The sequence below is a fragment of the Phacochoerus africanus genome, chromosome 15, assembly GCF_016906955.1.
Source record: "Phacochoerus africanus isolate WHEZ1 chromosome 15, ROS_Pafr_v1, whole genome shotgun sequence".
Taxonomy (NCBI): Eukaryota; Metazoa; Chordata; class Mammalia; order Artiodactyla; family Suidae; genus Phacochoerus; species Phacochoerus africanus.
The window spans coordinates 127,778,271-127,793,349 of record NC_062558.1 but is presented as its reverse complement, the minus strand read 5'-3'; the positions used below and the strand labels follow the sequence as shown (position 1 = coordinate 127,793,349).

The 15,079-nt window shown below is 40.6% G+C and overlaps 1 protein-coding gene across 1 annotated transcript in view; it reads left to right on the top strand.

Moving 5' to 3' along the window:
- The window catches only part of PDZD8 (PDZ domain containing 8), a 105,716-nt gene that overhangs the window by 21,097 nt on the left and 69,540 nt on the right, over nt 1-15,079 (top strand). The window contains exon 2 of the mRNA XM_047762715.1: nt 14,159-14,284. Coding sequence (XP_047618671.1) covers nt 14,159-14,284 — 126 coding nt within the window. The remainder of the gene's footprint in view (nt 1-14,158; nt 14,285-15,079) is intronic.

Below are 15,079 nucleotides of genomic sequence, written 5' to 3'. Positions count from 1 at the left end.
AATTCATTCATTGAACTACATTCTCATTTATATATATAATCGATAACATTTATGTTCTCTTCAGTGTTCAGTCTTCCTTGAATGGAGTATTTACATTATCATTAGGTCTATTCAATTTTTTGTTTGTTTTTGTTTTGTTTTGTTTTTTTGTCTTTTTGACATTTCTTGGGCCACTCCCATGGCATATGGGAGGTTCCCAGGCTAGGGGTCTAATCGGAGCTGTAGCTGCCAGCCTACGCCAGAGCCACAGCAACGCGGGATCCGAACTGCGTCTGCGACCTACACCATAGCTCACGGCAATGCCAGATTGTTAACCCACTGAGCAAGGGCAGGGACGAACCTGCAACCTCATGGTTCCTAGTTGGATTCGTTAACCACTGCGCCACGATGGGAACTCCCTACTCAGTTTTTTAAATTGCAGCACCACCTAATATGCAGGTTTATGTTTTCTTCTCTACATCCCAGTTTGAAGATCTTTTGTGCCACTCAAAGCATATTGCTTCCTAGAGTCACGTTTGAAGTCTTCTCTATTGTCTAACCAAATTGCCTTAACCAAATCTTTAAGATGTAATTGAAAAATGAACCTCTTCCTTCTCATTTCTTCTGCCTTGTCTATTTCCTGGAGATCACTTCTTGGAGCTTTCATCACCTGCCCCAAACTGGACTTCTCTGTTTGCCACGCCCCTGTCATCTGGATTTAGGAAATCATTGCTTCCTTGACTTGCATCTACTGATTTATGCCCTCATTTTGCTGGCGTATATCTTCTTCATGCAGCTGTTTAATAAAGCATGCAGTCTCCAGCAAGACTCTGTTCTCTCTGACCCTGTTATGTGAAATGGGGAAATGCTATGCCTCACCATGTCCCTGAGGATCAAGCGGAGTAATGTATTAGAAACCATGACCATCCTTGTCAGGTACCTCCAGACCAGGTTTAGAGCATGTATCCCAGCAGAAAACAGAATGGTAATCAAATCAGCCTCAGGAACTATAGACCAGGCTTTGGAGTTATATTTGAGTTCATTTACGGACAAAATTGTGACCCCAAAATGTTGAAGCCCCAACTCTCAATATAACTGTATTTGAGATACTAGGGCCTTTAAGGAGGTAATTAAAGTTAAATGAGGTCAAAAGGATGGATCTAATCCAATAGGACTGGTGTCCTTAAAGGAAAAGGAAGAGTATGTATGCAGGAAAAAAAAGCCAGACGAGGATGCAGCAAGAAGGTGGCTGTTTGCAAGCGACGAGAGAGGCCTTACCAGAAACCAGTCCTGGCACCTTGATCTTAGACTTCCACTGTGAGAAAATAAATTTCTGTTTTTTAAGCTACCTAGCCTGTGGTATTCTGTTATGACAGTGCCGGCAGACTAATACAGGTTCCAATTCTGGCTGCAATGTATACTATTTGTGAGACCTCTAAGACTGTTTCCTTATGTACAGTGTGCTAATGCCTAGAGACTTAGCACACCACTGAAATAATCCAAAAGGGGGATTAAGTGAGCAAATAGATGCTTTATACAGTCAGCATCTGGTATGGTAACCATTCAATAAATTTTGGCTTTTCATGAGCCTTAAAAGGTGCTATAAATTGTTTTAATGGAGATGTGTCATTTATGGTTTTGCTTCTAAAATTGGATAATTCTAACCAAACATTTACATATCAAAGCAATAAGAGCAGTTATTTTTGGGTAACTGAGCTTTATTGAGATATAATTCATACTACATACAGTTTACCTAATTAAAGCTACAACTCAGTGGTTTTTAATGTATTCGCAGATATTTACAACTATCACCACAGTCAATTTTAGAACTTTTTTTTTTTTTTTTTTGGCTATTTTAGGGCCACACCCGCAGCATGTGGAGGTTCCCAGGCTAGGGGTCGAATCAGAGCTGTAGCCACTGGCCTGCACCACAGCCACAGCAACTCGGCATCTGAGCTGCGTCTTCAACCTACACCACAGCTCACGGGAACATCAGATCCTTAACCCACTGAGCGAGGCCAGGAATCAAACCTTTGTCCTCATGGATGCTAGTCAGATTTATTAACCGCTGAGCCAGGAAGGGAATTCCTAGAACATTTTTACCACCTCAGAAACAAATCCCATACCCTTAAACCCATCATTCTCCTAACTCACCTACCACCCCCAACCCTAAGCAAACTTTCTGTCTCTGTAGGTTTATCTATTCTGGATTGTCATATGAATGAAATCTCATAATCTCATAATTTGTGGCTTTTGGGCTTACTAGCTACCTCTTTATGAATTTTTTTGCTCTTCTTTCTTTCCTCCTCTCCTCTCCCCTCCTCCTGGCATTCCTATTATGTGTAAGTTGGTATACTTAGTGGTATCATTTCTCTAAGGCTCAGTTTATTTTTCTTCATTCCCCCCCCCCTTTGCCTTGTATACCTCTGTTCCTCTGTATTCAAATCACTCCTTTTTTTTTTTCTTCTGTCAGTTCATATCAACTGTTCAGAGCCCTTTTGGTAAATTTTAAAATTTCACTGTACTTTAAGTTTTCTTGTACTTTTCAACTCCAGAGTTCCTGGTTGTTGTTGTTGTTGTTTTAATATTTCTATGTATATATTCATTGATATTACATATTTAATGTGACATTGTCATAATACCTCCCTTTTTGAATCATGCTTTGAAAATTCTTTTGTGGCCATATTTATAAGAGCTGTTTTGAAGTCTTTTACTGTTAATCCAACACCTGGTCGCTTGAACTGGCAGTTTGTGTTGCCTGCTTTCTTTCTGCTTTATGGATCATGTTTCCTGTTTCTTTGTAGGCCTCATAATTTTTTTGTGGAAACCAAATATTTATATAATATATTGTAGTAACTAGACACTGATCCCCCTCTCCCAAGGGCTTATTATGTTTTTGTTTTTTAGTGATTTGCCTGGATTATTTCAGTAGAGTGTTAAGTCTCTGGCATTGTGTGTATTTTTTTCAACAACGCCCTGGGGCATTGTTCTACAGAGTAATCCAATCAAAGTGTGGCTCCTTTTTTGTTAATTTAATTTTTAATTTTTATTTTATTTTGGCATATACTTGATTTACAGTGTTGTGTTAGTTTCAGGTGTACAGCAAAGTGATTCAGTTATACACACACACACACACACACACACACATACATGCATTCTTTTCCCATGTTACAGAATTACAGGTTATTGCAGAATATTGAGTAGAGTTTCCTGTGCTATATAGTAGGTCCTTGTTGATTATCTGTTTTATATATAGCAGTGTGTATATGTTAATCCCAAACTCCTAATTCATTCCTCCCCCCTACCTTTCCCCTTTGGTAAGAATAAACTTTTGAAGTCTGTGAGTCTGTTTTTATTTTGTAAGTAGGATAATTTGTATCATTTCTTTTAGATTCCACATGTAAGTAATATCATATATCTGTCTTTCTCTGGCTTACTTCACTTAGTATAATAATCTCTAGGTCTTTCGTGTTGCTGCAAATGGCATTATTCTTTTTTATGGCTGAGAACTATTCTGTTAAATAAATATATACCACAACTTAGGACGCTTAGGATGCTTCCGTGTCTTGGGTGTTGTAAATAGTGCTGCTGTGAACATCAGGGGTGCAGGTATCTTTTCGAATTATAGTTTTGTCCAGGTATGTGCCCAAGAATGGGATTACTGGATCACAAGGGAACTCTGGTTTTTTGAGGAACCTCCATACTATTCTCCATAGTGGGTGCACCAGTTTACATTCTCACCAGCAGTGTAGGAGGATTCCCTTTTCTCCATACCCTCTTTAGCATTTGTTACTTATACACTTTTTAATGATAGGCATTTTGGGTGATGTGAGGTAGTACCTCATAATTTTGATTTGCATTCTCTAATTAGTGATGTTGAATATCTTTTTATGTGTTTTTGGCCATTTGTCTTCGGCAAAATGTCTGTAGATCTTCTGCCCATTTTTTGTTTGGGTTATTTGTTTTTCAATATTGAGCTGCATGAACTCTTTGTATATTTTGGAGATTAATCCTTTGTTGGTACTTTGTTTGCAGATATTTTAACTAGCTCCCACTTGTTTATTTTTGTTTTTATTTTCATTACTCCGGGAGGTGGATCCAAAAAGATACTGCTGCGATTTGTGTCGAAGAGTGTTCTACCTGCATTTCCTCTAAGAGTTTTATAGTATCTGGTCTTACATTTAAGTCTTTAATCCATTTGGAGTTTATTTTTATGTGTGGTGTTAGAGAATGTTCTAATTTCATTCTTTTACATGTAGCTGTCCAGTTTTCCCAGCACCACTTATTAAAGGGACTGTCTTTTCTCCATTGTGTGTTTCTGAGCCTCCTTTGTCATAGATTAACTGACCATAGGTGTGTGGGTTTATTTCTGGGTTTTCTATCCATTTATTGATCTATATTTCTGTTTTCATGCCAGTACCATATTGTTTTGATGACTGTAGCTTTGTAATATAGCCCAAAGTCAGGGGACTGGATTCCTCCAGGTCCATTTTTTGTTCTCAGGATTGCTTTAGCTATTCAGGGTCTTTAGTGTTTCCATACAAATTTAAAATGTTTTTGTTCTAGTTCTGTGGAAAATGCTGTTGGTAACTTAATAGGGATTGCATTGAATGTGTAAATTGCTTTGGATGGTATACTCACTTTAAACAGAATTGATTCTTCCAGTCCAAGAATATGGTATATCTTTCCATCTGTTTGTGTCATCTTCAATTTCTTTCATCAGAGTCTTATAGTTTTCAGAGTACAGGGCTTTTACCTACTTAGGTAGGTTTATTCCTAGGCATTTTTTTTCTTTTTGATGTTTGATATTTGTTCTGGTCCCAGGAGAGCTCCTCCCATCTGTCTTATTTACTAATTCTCTGCTGCAAACTAGGCAGCCTTTATTGTGGGGTCTATCTTCATTAAATCCGTGACTCTCCTCCCATTGGCCTTTCATCACAACCTCCACTGTTCCTGAAAACACCCTTAAGTTTGAGCTTCATATTCTATTGTAAATGTAGCTAATTCCCTTTGGGAAGAGTTTAGGAGCTATTTTACGCCCTCCTTTCCCTTTCCTTCTCCCTCAGCAAAATCTTTGAACAGGGCTCTGGAGCTAGGGATGGGGACAATGGCCAGCTTCGCTGTGAGTGACCCTCCCACTCTAGCTGTTGGATGCTAGATGGAGGTGGAATGAGGGCTGGCAGCAGCCTGAGATCCTCTTGGCTTGCCTCTCTTGGTATAGAACCACTGTGTCATGAGCTGGGGCAAGGATAGTCAAGGCCCCAGTATTCTTAGTGTGCTATGCCCAAGGTAGAGTCCCTGTTCCACAAGTGGGACTGGGCAAAGAAAGGCACTCCCCAATCTCTTGACCACCCTTGCCAGGATTTTATCCTAGTAATAGGTAGCTGAGGGCCAGATGAGAAACATTCATACCCTCCTCTTCCAAGGAGGAAAACACTCTGACAGGGAGCTGGGGGGCCAGACAGACTGTGTTCTTGGTTTCTGCAGTCCCCAGTGGAATCTCCTCCTTGTTGAGCCTGCTGGAGGAAGCATTCTTGGCTCCAACACCAGAGTCTCACCTTTCTTACCATATTTCTGTTGATTTTCTCTTTCTTTCCTTCTTTCTTTTCTTTCTTTTTCTTTCTTTCTTTCTTTCTTGGTCACCCCCTTGGCATATGGAAGTTCCCAGGCCACGGATCAAATGTGAGCTGGAGCTACGACCTATGCCACAACTGCAGCAGTGGTAGATCCCTAACCCCCTGTACCATGGTGGGAACTCCATTTCTTTATTTGCTATTTGCCCTTAGGACCATTTCTACGGCCTTTAATTTTTGTTTTAATTTTTGTTTTAATAATTTCACCAGTTTCACTGGGCAGCAGGTCAGTGGAGTGTTGTGCTGTCATTTATATAAGAGGAAGTACAGGCAGCTTGTAAAAGAAGCCTAGTTTTCTGGGAACTGAAGTGAGGAAACAGTGACATTTTTAAGTTGATAGGTTAACAGGAGATAAAAGCTAATGAATTCTAAGGAAGGATTTTGTGGTAGGATGGGAAGATAAAAGGAAGGGATAGAAGTAACCTGCTATCAAGTTTGGATTCCTTTATGGATTTGGGATACTTTAAGGGCTGCACTAAAAGTTTTGAAAACAAAATGTTCTTAGAGAATGTGAATGTGTAGATTCTGTTTATTAGCTTGCCGAACAAGTAGCTTTTATCCCACTGTTTAATGTGTTATCTTTATCTTTTATTTTTGTCTTTTAAGAGTTTCACCCACAGCATATGGAAGTTCGCAGGCTGTGGGTCGAATCGGAGCTGTAGCTGCCTGCCTATGCCACAGCCACAGCAATTCGGGATCTGAGCTGCATCTGCTACTTATACCACAGCTCCTGACAACACTGGATCCTTAACCCACTGAGCAAGGCCAGGGATCGAACCTGCGTCCTCATGGATACTGGTTGGGTTTGTTAACCACTGAGCTATGATGGGAATTCCTAATGTGTTATTTTAAATGAAATACATTTTTCTGATTTTAGTTTATTTTTGTGTGTGAATCTCTTAGCAAACCCCTTAGAAGCATTAATAAACCCAAATTAGATTCTACTATTTATAACATTGACGCCACATACCTGTGAGAAAACTTTTTATTGAATTTTAGCTGTCTACTTGACAAGAAAAGTTGATTCATAGAGCAACTGTGATTTGGCAAACTTGGATTATAATATTCAAAGTTACTAATATATATAATGCTCTTTATGGTTTTTTTTAATAGAGTGACAGAGTTACATGTTCTTTAGGAGCCATAAGGCTTGTTTATTAAAAAAACTCTCAGCTACAACATTGTATTAACATGATAGATGTAGTTTCTAACTTTTTTTTCCTCTCAAAAATTTGGTGCCATTCTGTCTGAATCAAATGATTTCAAAGGAAGCTAAGAAAATGAAGAGGGCTTTCCGTTTTCCATCTATTTCAGAAGCGAGAGAAAAGAACTGAACATTATCTGTATGTCTTCTTACCTTTCCCTAAAAAGTTTTTTTCTTTAATCCCATTCATTGAGAAATCATAAAATAGTATTCTTCTCCTCCACAATATCTTTAAGTTGTGGGCTATTCATATTTTCCAAATGTTTATTTTTAATGTTGAATTTTTATATACCAGATCAACACATATTTCAGTCCTGATAGTATGTGTAAGGGTACAGACAGTTGTGGAATCAGGTCACATTTGAGATTTTAAGGCATAAATGCTCAGCAATTTGAGCTAAAGAATGATAGCAGTGCGTGTGGTCTGCTACTGTCTAGGACCTAAAGCTGATTACAGTAAGTATTTAGGATTTGGGTAGACTTTGAGGGGTAGGGGAAACTTCCAGTTGGTACAAAAGACTTGAAAGCAGGAATCTGTGCAGTATATTCTGGGTATGTTGGGGTGACTATGCTTCCTAGATTGGAAGGTTTCTAATAAAGGAAAATAGCATCGGAAAGATTGATAGACCCCCAGTGTGAAACCGAGAACTTTTTTTTAGGGCCACACCTGTGGCATTTGGAGGTTCCTGGGCTACAGGTCAAATTGGAGCTGCAGCTGCTGGTCTAAATCACAGCCACAGCAATGTGGGATCGGAGCTGTGTCTGTGACCTGCACCACAGCTCACAACGACAACAGATCCTTAACCCACTGAGCAAGGTCAGGGATTTGACCCACATCCTCATGGATACTCGTTCGCGTTTGTTACCACTGAACCACAAGAGGAACTCCATAGAACTCTTTTATGGTGTGTGGTTAGTGAGAAAGCATTAAAGCTTTTTGAGTAGACAAATATGTCTAGTGACAGTGTGCAGGATTAATTAAAAACTATAGGCCCTTAAGCCCAATTGTCTTTGACTTTCTTTGTCCTTTGCTTTAATAGATTGAAGATTAGGAGTTCCCGTCATGGCTTAGTGGAAACGAATCTGACTAGCATCCATGAGGACGCAGATTCAATCCATGGCCTTGCTCAGTGGATTAAGGATCTGGCGTTGCCGGGAGCTGTGGTGTAGGCCACAGACACAGCTTGGATCCCACATTGTGGTATAATCCAGCAGCCACATCTCCAATTGGAACCCTAGCTTGGGAACCTCCAGGTGCTGCAGGTGCGGCCCTAAAAAGATCAAAAAGGAAAAAAAAAAAAAGGACTAAAGATTATACACAGATTATGTTTCAGATTAAAGTTTTTTAACTCCTACAGTTTATAACTTGCCATGAGCTTCTCCATAAAAAACAAGGGTGCTAACAGCACATAAAGGCCTGAATAGGAGTTCTTGTCATAGCTCAGTGGTTAACAAACCTGATTAGTATCCATGAGGATGCGGGTTCAATCCCTGGCCTCGTTCAGGGGTTAAGGATCCGGCTATGAGCTGTGGTATAGGTCGCAGACACAGCTCAGATCCCATGTTGCTGTAGGTCGGGTGTAGGCTTGCAACTGCAGCTCCAATTGGACCCCTAGCCTGTGAACCTCCGTATGCCGAGGGTGCGGCCCTAAAAATAAAAACAATGATAAAAAAAAAAGTCCTGAGTAATTCATGGGTAAATGAAATGCTACATAGTTTGGGCTTGATGAAGTGAAACTAGCTTGAATTCTGGTTATACCACTCACAGTGTAATGTCAAACAAATTCTTTAACCTTTCTAACCCTCATCTGGAGAGGAAAGTTAGTAGTATTACCCACTCAGGATTGTGAGCATTGAATAAGATATAAAGCCTGTAATGCTCTTAGCAAAAAAACGCTCTTAGTAAACATCTCTGATAAATACCTTTGCTGCTGCTTCTGCTGCTGTTATTTATCATTATCATGTACTAATTACTATCCAGTTATATTATTTCCATGGAGCAATCCATTCTTTTTTTTGGGGGGGAGGGCTTTTTAGGGCTGCACCCACGGCATATAGAGGTTCCCAAGCTAGGGGTCCAATCACAGCTGTAGCTGCTGGCCTGCTCCACAGCTCACGGCAATGCCAGATCCTTAACCCACTGAACAAGGCCAGGGTTTGAACCTGCAACCTCATGGTTCCTAGTTGGATTCATTTCCACTGTACCACGATGGGAACTCCTGCATTCTTTTTTTTTTTTAATTTATTATAGTTGATTTACAGTGTTCTGTCTGCTACAGCACAGTGACCCAGCCGTACATTTATATACATTCTTTTTTCACATCATCCTCCATCATGTTCCATTACAAGTGATTAGATATAGTTCCCTATGCTATACAGCAGAATCTCATTGTTTATCCACCCCAAATGCAATAGTTTGCAACTACTAACCGCAAACTCCTCATCCATCCCTCTTCCTCTCCTGTCCCCTTTGGCAACCACAAGTCTGTCCTCCATATCCATGAGTTTGTTTCTGTTCTGTAGGTAGATTCATTTGTGCCATATTTTAAATTCCACATATAAGTGATATCATACAGTATTTGTCTCTGTCTTTCTGACTTATTTCTCTTAGTATAAGAATCTCTAGTTGCATCCATGTTGTTGTAAATAGCATTATTTGCTCTTTTTATGGCTGAGTAGTATTCCACTGAATATATGTACCACATCTTATTCCATTCATCTGTCCATGGACATTTAGGTTGCTTCCATGTCTTGGCTGTTGTAAATAGTGCTGCCATGAACATAGGGATGCATGTATTTTTTTTTTTTTTTTGAATTGTAGTTATGTCTGGATATATGCCCAGGGGTGGGATTTTTAGATCATATGGTAGTTCTATATTTAGTTTCCTGAGGAATCTCCATACTGTTTTCCATAGTGGTTGTACCAATTTACATTCCTACCAACAGTGCAGGAGGGTTCCTTTTGCTCCACACCCTCTCTAGCATTTGTTACTTGTAGCCTTATTAGTGATGCCATTCTGACCAGTGTGAGGCAGCACCTCATTGTAGTTTTGCTTTGCATTTCTCTAATAATTAGTGATGTTGGGCATTTTTCCATGTGCCTGCTGGCCATCCATCTGTCTTCTTTGGAGAAATGTCTCCTTAGGTCTTCTGCCCATTTTTCAGTTGGGTTGTCTGTTTTTTTTGGTGTTGAGTTATGTGAGTTTTTCGTATATTTTGGACACTGAGCCCCTGTCAGTTGCATCTTTTGCAACTATTTTCTCACATACTGTATGTTGTCTTTTCATTTTGTTTATGGTTTCCTTTGCTGTGCAAAAGCTTATAAGTTTGATTAGGTCTCATTTGTTTATTTTTGTTTTTCTTTATGTTGCCTTGGGAGTCTGTGGCTGTCCCTCAGTTTATATCAGCTTCCATCCCTTTGTCAGCTGATGATCAGGAGGTCCTGAGCATCTGCAAACAGTAACATTAATCATAACAATAGCTAACACTTGTTGGGAGCTTAGTATGTACCAGTACTATTAAATGCTTTACAAACATCAGCTCACTTAGTATTCGCAATAACTGCAAGGTAGGGGCTGTTATTAGCCCCTGTTCATGGATGAGGAAACAGGCTTAGAGGAATTGGGAAAGTGTCTGTGGTTCCTCAGATATATGTGGCAGAGCTGGGATTTGAATCCATGTCTGTCTGACCCCAAAGCCTGACTTCAAGCAAAGCTCAGGTGCGGCGGGAGGGAAAGGCAAGCAGGAAGGGTGGCATGGTCCCCAACCTCAAGGGGCATTCCGTCAATAGTGGACACCATGGTGGCTTCATTCACCCCAGCTGTCGGAGGTGCTGCTAGCTGCAGCTCTCGGCTCAGTCCCTTTTCAGGACTTGCCCTTGCCTGAGGAGAGACAGCTCACCCAAGATCTCGCCTTTTTCCCAGAGCAGCAGCATCCAATGGCTGTTGACATGGGTGTATAAAAGCCCAGCCTTGCCCAGCACGGAGGGTCCTCCCAGGTTCCGAGCTCCTGGAAGTTGGCTGAGATGGTGGTCGCAGGGTTGCAGCTCAGCTTCTCCCTCTGCCCACTCCTGCAGCTGTCATTCCCCCATGAGACTGGGCTCAAGAGCATTCCCCAGGAAACTTGCCTGCAGAGAGCCTGCTTCCCAGGGAACTGGCCTGTGACACTGTCAGATGGGGAAAGAAAGGATGCAGGAACGAGCCTGTGCTGCACTGTGAATATCCCAGGGAGAGGTCAAGAGGCCTGAGGAATTACAGAAGTTTCCTGGAGCACGTGGCGAGCAGGCTGAATTTTGAAAGATAGGAGGAATTAGAGCATTATTATTTGTCCATGAAAAGGAATGAACAGGCAGACCTTGGAAATGTTATGCTGAGTGGAAGAAGCCAGTCCACAAAGCAAAAAGACCACATGTACGGATTCCATTCCTATAGAATGTCCCAAACAGGGACAGCTGTAGAGAAAGAGAGAGGCTTCCTGCTTGCCTAGATCTGGTAGTGTGAGGCTGGGGGATTGGGAGGTGATCGCTAAAGGGTATGGGGTTTCTTTTTCTAAGGTGATGAAAGTATTCTACAGTTAACTGTGGAAGGTTGCATATGTCTGTGAATATGCTAAAACCTATTTTGTCGTACACTTTAACTAGATGAATTGTATGGTATGTGAATTATATCTCATAAAAGCCGTTTGGGGAGTTCCCATCGTGGCGCAGTGGTTAACGAATCCGACTAGGAACAATGAGGTTGCGGGTTCCATCCCTGCCCTTGCTCAGTGGGTTAACGATCTGGGGTTGCCATGAGCTGTGGTGTAGGTTGCAGACACGGCTCGGATCCTGCGTTGCTGTGGCTCTGGCGTAGGCTGGCAGCTACAGCTCCGATTCGACCCCTAGCCTGGGAACCTCCATATGCCTCGGGAGCAGCCCGAGAAATGACAGAAAGACAGACAGACAGACAGACAGACAGACAGAAAGAAAGAAAGAAAGAAAGAAAGAAAGAAAGAAAGAAAGAAAGAAAGAAAGAAAGAAAGAAGGAAAAGCCATTTTAAACAAAAAGAGAATGCGGAGGAGGAGGGTGCGAGAATTGCAGATGGACAAAACGCAGGCAAATATGTGGAGACTTGTGTGAGTGTGTGTGTGTGTGTGTGTGTGTGTGTGTGTGTAGGTGAAGGTGTGTATGGGTGTGATGGGAAGTAGCAGAAAACATGGCCAAAGGAAGGAAGGTGGGAAGTCCCTGCAGGGCGGAAGTTTGTCCTGGAAGATCTGAGAATAGTAAGATAAACATGGTGCTTTAGGCTGATGAATCTGGCAGAAAGGAAGGTAAGTACAGTGGGGAGGCCAAGAGACCAGTTAGGGGGCTCTCAAGGCAATCTAGGCATGTGGGCTGGGGGACAGTGTCCCTGTTACGAGATAATACCTGGTATACAACACACACACGCTGTCGTGTTAGATGTCCATGTATTTCTTTCTCAGTCATCATGCTCATCCCTGCTTCCCTCCCTGATGGTCCACCTGTCCCACACCCTCAATACTCCCAGTCCATCCCACTCTCTCCCCATCCCCTTTGGCCACCACAAATCTGTTTTCCATGTTGATGAGTTTGTCTTCTGTAGATAGGTTCATTTGTGTTGTATATTAGATTCCAGATATGATATCATATGGTATTTGTCTTTCTGACCTCCCTCCCTCAGTATGAGTCTCTAGTTCCATCCATGTTGCTGCAAATGGCATCATTTTGTTGCTGTTTATGGCTGAATAGTATTCCATTGTGCGTATGTGCCACATCTTCTAATCCATTCATCTGTCAGTGGACATTTACGTTGTTTCCATGTCTTAGCTATTGTGAATAGTGCTTCAGTGGACGTTGGGGTGCATGTATCTTTTTCAGTGATTCTTTTGTCTGAATATATGCCCAGGAGTGGGATTGCTGGATCATATGGTAGTTTTATATTTAGTTTTCTGAGGTATTTCCATTCTGTTTTCCATGTGGTTGTACCAAGTTACATTCCTACCAACAGCATAGGAAGGTTCCCCTTTCTCCACACCCTCTCCAGCATTTGTTTGTTTTTTTTTAACATTTATTTATTTATTTATTCATTTATTTATTTATTTTGCTTTTAGGGCCGCACACACAGCATATGTAGGTTCCCAGGCTTGGGGTCTAATAGGAGCTACAGCTTAACCCACTGGGCGAAGCCAAGGATGTAACCCACAACCGCATGGTTCCTAGTCGGATTCGTTTCTGCTGCGCCACAACGGTAACTCCCCTCTCCAGCATTTCTTATTCATAGACTCACAAATGATGGCCATTCTGACCAGTGTGAGCTGGTACCTCATTGTAGTTTTGAGTTTCATTTCTCTAATAATTAGTGGTGTTGAGCATTATTTCATGTTCCTGTTGACCATCTGTTATGTCTTCTTTGGAGAAATGTCTCTTTAGGTCTTCTGCCCATTTTTCAATTGGGTTTTTTGATTTCTTGCTCTTGGGTTGTATGAATTGTTTGTATTTTTTGGAGATTAGTCCCTTGTTTTTTGCATCATTTGAAGGTATTTTTTCCTATTCAGTAGTTTGTCTTTTCATTTTGTTTATGGTTTCCTTTGCTGTGCAAAAAAAGCTTTTAAGTTTGATTAGGTCCCATTGGTTTTTGTTTTCATTTCTATTGCTTTGGGAGACTGACCTGAGAAAACATCTGTAAGGTTGATGTCATAGAATGTTTTGCTGATGTTCCCTTCTAGGAGTTTTGTGGTATCTTATGTTTACGTCTTTAAGCCATTTTGAGTTTATTTTTGTGCATGGTGTGAGGATGTGTTCTAGTTTCGTTGGTTTACATGCAGCTGTCCAGTTTTTCCAGCAGCATTTATTGAAGAGACTGTCTTATTCCCATTTTGTATTTTACCTCCCTTGCTGAAGATTAATTGACCATAGTTGTCTGGGTTTATTTCTGGGTTCTCTATTCTGTTCCGTTGGTCTTTATGTCTTTTTCCATACCAGGGATCAGTGCATTCTTAATTTTCATCATTTACTGTAGGAACACTCTTCCCATCTGGTCCAGAAAGAATCTCTCTCCTGCTGCACCCAAGTTTTAGGACCTACTTGGTGGGCTCTAGATGTTCTTTTTCTTTGTTATAGGTGTTCTGCCTTGTCAATGAGAGTATGCCAAAAAAACAGGAGATCTGGGTACCACAGAAGGCACCATTTGCTGCCAGTTATGGGGGAGTATATTAAGTTTTGGTTTTGTAGAGTGCATGCAGTATTAGGTATTTGTTTTGGGTTGTTTTCCTACAGCTAGGTTTTGTTATTATGCTTTAAATGTTTATTATTCAGAAACTTAGACTTATCTTTACTTTTGTCAGGTTTAAGCCATTTTTCCCATTCCAAACCTTGAAAGGATTTGAAGAAGAGGAAGAAGAGCATATCCATATACAACAGTGGGCACTTACTGAAGGCCGCCTTAAAGTTACATTGCTAGAATGTAGCAGGTATGTTCTTTGTTTTGTCATCACTACATTATGGGAAAGAAAGTACAGTGAAAATGTATCTGAGCAGTATTTGTGTTTATTCCCTCTCTGTGTTAACTTACATTATATTATCTGTAAATTTTTTAAACATAAATTTTATAAAACTAGTCCTTTTCAACTTGTGAAAGATATAAACTGTATTTTAGAAAGCATTCTAATGGGGGAGGGGGATCATTTATTCTGCAGTAATTTCCAAACTTTTTAGATGCATAATGCTCTATTGGATATTTCTTGTTAGCAGTTCATAGCATAACAGTTTTCAGAATTGTTTGTAGTAATTGAAAATACACTGGAAAGTTGTAAAACCAAACCTGTAAACAAACCCCTGTGATTCTTAACATTTTAGAGCTGGAAGAGAATCCTAGAAGTAATCTTGCCCGGCTTCTTTATTTTATTTTTCCAGCCCTGTAGTCTAAGCTGTGTTCATATTTTGCTTAACTACTTTCTACATTAAGCTTCCTTACTTATCTCGTAACACTGGTTACATATAACAATCAGAATGAGCTTTTCACAATGCATATCTCATTGTTACTTTCCTACTTAAAACTCTTTAATGACTTCCCCATTACTCATAGAATTATAGACCCAAATCTTTTCCATAGCCTACCTTTCTGTCTTTACTTCTCTAGATTCTTCCCCCACCCTCCCCTCACTCAAGCCTTCCTAAGAGAAGAGGTTAACAGACTTTTTCTCTGAAGGGCCAGATTGTAAAATATTTTAGGCTTTATGATTCACATGGTCTCTGTTGCAACTACT